The following is an 8,335-nucleotide window of genomic DNA, read 5'->3' as shown; positions in this document are numbered from 1 at the left end:
ACACATACATACTGGACACACACACACACACACACTGGACACACACACACACACACACATACATACACATACATACTGGACACACACACACATACATACTGGACACACACATACACACACACACACATACATACTGGACACACGCACACACACACACATATTTTCATATTTTGAATCGTATTGTGAGTCTAAAAATCAGAATCAAATCAAATGGTGACATTTTCTGAATGGTACACCCCTAACATCTACTCTATATTATGTGGTGCTGTACTAATAATGTTGGTGCTTGAAATGAGTCTTTAGGTTCACAAAGTAGTGTTAACATATGTTAAAAAATAGTATATCTGAAATTAAATTTTGTATTATTGCATTTTGCCGGGGCGTCTTTCACCCTCAGAGGGTAAATGGTGTTTGATAACATGATGAAGTGATAAATGTACATGCCTCATTTCTGCCGATGGAACCTTCTTGGGGGGTTCGATGCGTATTTTGGGGTCCCATTCTCCTGGAGGGAGGACAATCACCTCATCCAGAAACTCATCCACACCCGCGATCAGGTCTTCCCGGTCCCGGGCTTTGTAGGCGACATCGCTGAACAGCTGACGGGGGAAAGATTTAAATCAAAGCAAGATCATTTTTTGGGGGGCTTTTCCCTTTATTAGTGAATACTGGCGGTGGATAGACAGGAAAGGGGGAGAAAGATGGGGGATGAGACTCAGAAAAGGGCCGCAGGCTGGATTCGAATCCGGGTCTCTGCAGGACTCAGCCTACATGGGGGGTACGCTCCCACTGGGTGAGCCCCGCACCAAGCACAAATGTCGGGCTACTTGTACTTGTACTTTACTTTTCATGCCACTTTCTACTTCTACTCCACTAGATTTCATTGAATTTGGGTGTTTTATTTTGCCAATTTTATAGCATTTTGAGAAAAAACAATTGGTAAAAAAACTTTAAAAGTGTTAAAAGAGAGAGAAAAATGTCAAAAGTGATTAAAATGTGAACAAAAATAAAATAAAGTAAAACAAAAATGTGAATAGATGTTAAAAAAAATGTCGTAAATGTAAAAAGAAAAACTTTAAAAATGTGCTTTACTAGTGAATAGTGACAGTGGATAGACAGGAAAGGGGGAGAAAGATGGGGGACGACACTCAGAAGAGGGCCGTAGGCCGGACTCGAATCCGGGTCTCTGCAGGACTCAGTCTACATGGGGGGTACGCTCCCACTGGGTGAGCCGCGCCCCAAATCAACACAGTTTAACGTGTATAATGGAGATGGGACAGTGCCAGTCACCAGTGGTGGAATATAACTAAGTATATTTACTCAAGTACTGCACTTGAGCACAAATGTTGAGGTACTTGTACTTTTATTTTCATGCCACTTTCTACTTCAACTCCACTAGATTTCCTAGAGAAATATTCGTTTAGATTTCTGCACACAAAACACACGTAGTTTATAAAACACGTTTTATTATAAATTAAACTACTCAAGAATATAACGGCCTGCAAGTAGATTGTTTCCAGTTTCTTAATGTGAGGCTTTTTCTGCATTTGTACTTTTACTTTTAATACTTTAAGTACATTTTCCTGATGATACCTACAGACTTTTACTTAAAGGTGCTCTTAGCGATGTTGGGTGACGTTACTTCTTGTTGACGTTCAAAGTATTTTTTACAAAACGAAGCTAGCTCGCCCCTCCCTCCTCCTCATCCCGTAGATGTCTGAATTTTTGTACAGTGTGGTATTAGTACTTTTTACTTTAAGGGTAACTACCACTTTTTCAACCCTAATTTCCCATGTTTTTGTGTCTAAGCTACTGACGGGAACAACGATCTTTGACACTGGTCCAGTATTAGGCGAGATCGCTTCGGAGAAACAAGCTACAATATGAGGTGATAGTAATTGTCCAGCTTGTGTTAACCTTCATAGAAAGGCTGGTTTGGTCCAGGTTGAAAAAACACAGTACTTACCCTTTAGGTATATGATCTAAATACTTCAGTGTTAAGCCACTTACATCGTCCACCATGAGCGTAGCGATAGCTCGGCCGATCTCATTGTAGGACTTGGTTTTGCCATGAGGACCCAGCAAGATGAAGAGAAACCTGTCAGAAGAGAAGGATGAGAGGCTTATAAAAGCAAAACATATTCTCTATGGAGAGAGATAAAGAGGGGACCTGTTTTACTTTTACTAGATTTACAGATCTAGCAATGCATTACCATGTATTTATATATGAGTATTAGTACTTTGTCTGTGAACTTTACCTTTATGTGCTACTATTTGTGGCTTTTAATTGCCCCTTGGAGAAGTTATTTGAGTTGAACTGAAAAGAATAAGAGACCCCCTTTGCGTTTAAAGGAGCCAGTTGAGGTGGTTTGGGCATCTGGTGAGGATGCCTCCTGGGCGCCCCCCTAGGGAGGTGGTCCAGGCACGTCCAGTTGGGAGGAGGCCTCGGGGAAGACCCAGGACTAGGTGGAGGGATTATATCTGCAACCTGGCCTGGAAACCCCCAGTCGGAGCTGGTTGATGTGGATCGGGGAAGGGAAGTTTGGGGTCCCCTACTGGAGCTGCTGCCCCCGAGACCCGATACCGAATAAGAGGATAAAAATGGATGGATGGAAGAGACACCCACCTTGTCGGTACAGGGACTTCGGTGAGGCCCCCCAGAGTGGTGGCCTGAGCCAAGCGTACAAACGAGACGAAGGGTTTGTCCAGAAAATCCACCTCGCCGATCAGGACGTTGGAAGCTTCGGCGTCACGAGGAATCTTCTTCATGAACTTATTCTTCAGCTGGCGGACGAGAGAGGAACAGAAACAGGGGGAGCATGAGAAGAAAGGACGTGTTTGAGGCATGTCGGGCTGCAGCTGACCTTTCTTAACGGATAATGTGTGCCATCAACTGACGCAATCCATAAAATGACACGTAGGATGTTAGACAGACAAATGCAACAACCAGACATTAAAAACTAGTGGAAGTGGAAAGCATATCCTCTTTCTCCGTAGGAAACTCTGCAGACTCCAGGTTCAACAGTCAGTCCATTTTTATTTATTTTTTACAAATGAGTCCTAACCTTCAATATACCAGCCTGGTTGGGGGTCACTATCAAACCTCTATCGCAACTCAATAATCAAAATCATATCAACGACCAGTAACCTGTCATGACTAACCGATTAGCCACCTCGTCTCTAACGACGTAGAAAGCTGTGCAGATGTTGAACAGCTCACCCGTAGACTGAAGACAGAGGACACTCAGAAACCGGATCAGAGGACATTCAGCAACCAGATCTCACTCAGAACAGCATGGATGGTTGTTTTACATGTTTGTATTTGTGTGGAAACACCAGAGACACAAAACAACCCCCCAAAATCCCAGAAAAAGGGCTATTTTTTTGTCATAATACAGGCACTTTAAAGGTGCACTAAGAGTTCCAGCACGGTCGCTTCTGTTAAAGTTCCACGTACATGTCAAACAAAACAGCTCGCCCCTCCCCCGATGTGTCCATAACTGTCCTAACTAACTGTCCCCACCCCCCACCATCGTGTCGGTGATTGGCTGGAGGATTTTGTTGTGTCTTGGTGCACAGCCTGTGCCTTTAGTGTTTTGACGTTTTGACGTTTACGCCCCCTGTTGTTGTGCTATTTCACCGTGTGTTCGGGGGGGGGGGGTTGTTGGGTGGGGGGTCTGGGGGGCAGGCAGCTAGCGGATCAAGGCGAGACGCCTACTACTACGCCACAAAAACGAAATTGCGCTAAAAGCATGCAGGAACTCTTAATGCAACTTTGAATAGGATGAGGTCACATAAGCTTGACCACAACTACACATGATAAACATTGCTTTTTAATTTATTTTTTATTGGAATTAAGTTTACATGTGTTTTAATTTGTTTAGTTTTTTTGTTCTTACATGTTTGCTATTTTTGTTGTATTTGTATTGATCTTGGGGGGTCGCTGCTGCCAAACCAATGGCCCCTTAGGGAACAAACAAAGTTCTACTTGACTTAAAATAATCGGACTGGAGCAGAAAACACTGGTTGGTATTTACAACAGAATGACTAAATTAAAAGGTAGATCCCGTTAAAGGGACACACCTGTCCCTTTAACCCGGACAGGTGTGTTTTCAGTTGGTCTAGCTCACCTTCCTCTCTCTGTGTGTGGCCGCTCTCAAACTCTCAAACTCCCGTCGCTTTGGGAAACAACAACAGCCTGAAAATGTCCAGTTTTTAAGAAAATTTGGATTGTGAACTAAAGGTAGGCCTGCCTGGTTCTTTCAGGGATTGAATGATTGCAAAGATGTATCCAGATACTTTAAATAGGTCACGTTCCTGTATTGGGTGAACAGTTAATCTAATATTGGATGTGGCGTTTTTTTTGCTGGGTGCAAATGTTCCACCAAAAAAAGTTCCTTCCTAAGACTAAAATAGTTAAAGTCAACTTTTATGCATCTTTGAATTTGGGTTTCAGCCTCCCAGAGCTGTTTGGGTGGCTGTTTCCCACAGTAACCGGGGCACTCCTCCTTCTCTGAACCAAGGAAACACGAGGCAGTGGAGTGGTGGGTGCTTAAATTAAAATCTCCTCATAATCTGTTAATGCTGCTTTCGGAGTCAAATCAACAACTGGTCCTCATTCACTCTCCAACAACTTCTTGGTCCTAAGAAACCACAAAAAATACATTTTATTCTCTCATGTTATTAACTAATTAAAGGGTAACTACCTTTTTTTTTTCAACTTGGACCCCATTTTCCCATGTTTTTCTGTCTAAGTGACTCATGGGAACAACAATCTTTGACGCTGGTCCAGTATTTAGCAAGATCACTGCAGACGGCAGCGGAGAAACAAGCCACAATGGAAGTTAATGGGGCATTTCTCCAGCTTGTATTTACCTTCATAGAAGTTCTCGTTTTGCCGCCAATAGACTCAGATTATTATTCTAAGTGTGTGACATTACGGAAAGGATTTCTAAGGAAGTCAACTTTTCTGTTAAAGAGTAAAAACAACCGTGAAATCGCGTTCGCTAAAGCCTCCAAACCCCATGTAAATAAACAGTAGTTTTAGCGCTGTTAAATACTCTTCATTTGTGGCCGGGTTGGTTCAGATGGCAGAGCAGACGTTAATGCCTCGAAGTAGAGAGCCAGGGTTCGAGTCCGACTTGTAATAATTTCCTGCACGTCTACCCCCTTTCTCACTTAGCTGTCCTGTCTATTAAAGGTCCCATGGCATGAAAATGTCACGTTATGAGTTTTTTAAACATTAATATGAGGTCCCCCAGCCTGCATATGACCCCCCAGTGGCTAGAAATGGTGATAGGTGTAAACCGAGCCCTGGGTATCCTGCTCTGTCTTTGAGAAAATGAAAACTCAGATGGGCAGATCTGGAATCTTGCCCCTTGTGAGGTCATAAGGGGCAAGGTTACCTCCTCTTTCTCTGCCGAAAGAATTTGACCCCCCCATGAGAGAGAGACATCATGGTTTTCAAACAAGCAAATCGGCAGTTGGTCTTTAACTTCAGATACAGTATTAGGGGACCACTAAGGTCTACATAAGAGAGACTTCAGATACAGTATTAGGGACAACTAAGGTCTACATAAAGGAGACTTCAGATACAGTATTAGGGACAACTAAGGTCTATATAAAAGAGACTTCAGATACAGTATTAGGGGACCACTAAGGTCTACATAAGAGACTTCAGATACAGTATTAGGGACCACTAAGGTCTACATAAGAGACTTCAGATACAGTATTAGGGACCACTAAGGTCTACATAAAAGAGACTTCAGATACAGTATTAGGGGACCACTAAGGTCTATATAAAAGAGACTTCAGATACAGTATTAGGGACCACTAAGGTCTACATAAAAGAGACTTCAGATACAGTATTAGGGACCACTAAGGTCTACATAAAAGAGACTTCAGATAAAGTATTAGGGGTCACTAAGGTCTATATAAAGAGACTTCAGATACAGTATTAGGGGACCACTAAGGTCTATATAAAAGAGACTTCAGAAACAGTATTAGGGGACCACTAAGGTCTATATAAAGGAGACTTCAGATACAGTATTAGGGGTCACTAAGGTCTATATAAAAGAGACTTCAGATACAGTATTAGGGGACCACTAAGGTCTATATAAAAGAGACTTCAGATACAGTATTAGGGGACCACTAAGGTCTATATAAAGAGACTTCAGATACAGTATTAGGGACCACTAAGGTCTATATAAAAGAGACTTCAGATACAGTATTAGGGGACCACTAAGGTTTATATAAAAGCATCCAAAGTGTACCATATCATGGGCCCTTTAAAGGCGGAAAAGCCCCAAAAAATAATATTTAAAATACACTTCATTCAAAGTTGACAAAAATGCCAACCATCACAACTCTAGTTTTGATTGAAATCAACACACAGTTTCCTGATTTACATGTTAACATATGTTGCCTGTATTCATGCTAAAAGTAAAAGTAAGAGCTGTTTCTGGTTAAACAGAAAGCTCGTTCTCTGTAGAGATCCTTTCAATAATGTTGTCAGACACCTAGAATATTAATCTGAGCCTGTCAGCGGCAGGAACAGAACTTTTACCGGACCAAATTACCAACGCACATTTGCCCCACACATTGCAGCCCGGTCTTTGGTCGCTGGTTGCAGACTTAATAGTGGACCAATTTCAAAGATTGTTGTTTCTATCAGTCACTTACACACATACAACATAGGAAAATAGGGTCCAGATTGAAAACCCCCCAAACTAACCCTTTAAAGAATAATCCATTTCCATCTGTCTCTCTCTAGTAGACATTACAGTACAAGCTGTGACGTCTTGTACTTGTACTTGTACTGTCTGAGCATGTGTATCGGTCGTATCAAAGAAAATGGAGGTGCCGTGCCCGCTTCTGTGAACAAATAATTAAAGCAGGCTCAAAGGCTCACATTGAAGTTCTTGTCCAGATATTTACCAAATGACCAAATTACTGCAGCCAGTTAACGATGAAAGAAGAAGCGAGCAACTGAAACTTTAACGTTCCTTATTGTCGTACTTTCATGGGTGAGAGATTCGAACAATTAAGCTCAGAGAAACAACACAAGTTTAGAAATCTGCACACCAACACACAGTCAGTCATAAGTAGAAACAAGCATGCAGGCACATGCACAAACACGACTCCACAGCTCCCAGGCTTTGTGGCTTAGAGGGATTAAGAAGTTGTGACGACTCTGAATGCCTCCACTTAAAACAGGCCTCAACTTTGTGTTTGTGTTTTAACACAATAACACAAAATCGTGCAGTGGAAATATCGCGCAAAAAGGCCGACCAGATCACATCATTGTCACGTCTGGAGACATATGAACATGGTAAGATTTGACAAATACATTGCATTTGTACATTGAAATCTCATTTGGAAGTGCTTACATGAACCCACAAAATGTGCCGCCCATTAAGCTAAAAGAAATACAAAATAAAATAATAAGCTTTTTAAAATTGGAGGAACTTTCCATAAGATGATCTCTCAATGCAAATCAAACCAGCTGTTAGGCTAACTGATATAAAACCATGCCTATCTCTAGGTATGGTGATGTGTATGTGATGATGTGGGGGGGGGCAAGGTATTATATCAGTATGCAAAGTATCCTGATATAATATAACTCCGTCTCCATATTTAAGAGTAGGCTTAAGACTTTCCTTTTTGATAAAGTTTATAGTTAGGGCATAGAATTGAATGTTGTTAGGGAGTGAGGGGTCGCAGCGTCCGCCTAACCCGGCCCACCTGCTTCTCGTCATAGCTGTCAGATCTATCTATCGTATAATCAAGAATATAATAAAACTAAAGGGAGACTTGGCATACAGCCCGATCCGGTTGGGGAGAGTTCTAGCCGGACCAGGCTCCTCTCTTTACCCTGTCTCTCCTAGTTATGGGGTAATAGTTTTAGACAGCTGGGGGACTTCCTTCAACACACTGAGCTCCTCTCTCCGCTATCTATCTTTCCATTTATGTGCATCCATGTCCCAGAAATGCTAGTTCTAACCTAGCTCTGGGGAGTCATTCCCCGGAGTCCTTATGTTCTTTTTTCCCCAGAATGTTCCCTTGGATCAGAGAGGCTCCAAAATCATGGTAGCGGCTGTCGCCTTGGTCCCGCTACACGTTCTGCGATGCCATGTTCATATTGCTACACTCTGCGGTGCCCAGCTACGTCCTACTACGTCCTGCTACGTCCTGCTACGCCCAGCTACGTCCTGCTACGCCCAGCTACGTCCTGCTACGTCCTGCTACGTCCTGCTATGTCCTGCTACATCCTGCTACGTCCTGCTACGTCCTGCTACATCCTGCTACGTCCTGCTACGTCCTGCTACGTCCTGCT

At 42.6% G+C, this 8,335-nt stretch overlaps 1 protein-coding gene across 1 annotated transcript in view; it reads right to left on the bottom strand.

Annotated features, from left to right (window-relative positions):
• LOC117959734 (electrogenic sodium bicarbonate cotransporter 4-like) overlaps positions 1-8,335 on the bottom strand; it is a 30,551-nt gene that overhangs the window by 15,443 nt on the left and 6,773 nt on the right. The window contains 3 exon segments of the mRNA XM_034897013.1: positions 392-599; positions 2,011-2,098; positions 2,627-2,784. Coding sequence (XP_034752904.1) covers positions 392-599; positions 2,011-2,098; positions 2,627-2,784 — 454 coding nt within the window.

Source organism: Etheostoma cragini, chromosome 16, assembly GCF_013103735.1.
Source record: "Etheostoma cragini isolate CJK2018 chromosome 16, CSU_Ecrag_1.0, whole genome shotgun sequence".
NCBI classification, from domain to species: Eukaryota; Metazoa; Chordata; class Actinopteri; order Perciformes; family Percidae; genus Etheostoma; species Etheostoma cragini.
The sequence above is the reverse complement of the archived record's forward strand: the minus strand, read 5'-3'. Positions and strand labels throughout refer to the sequence as shown.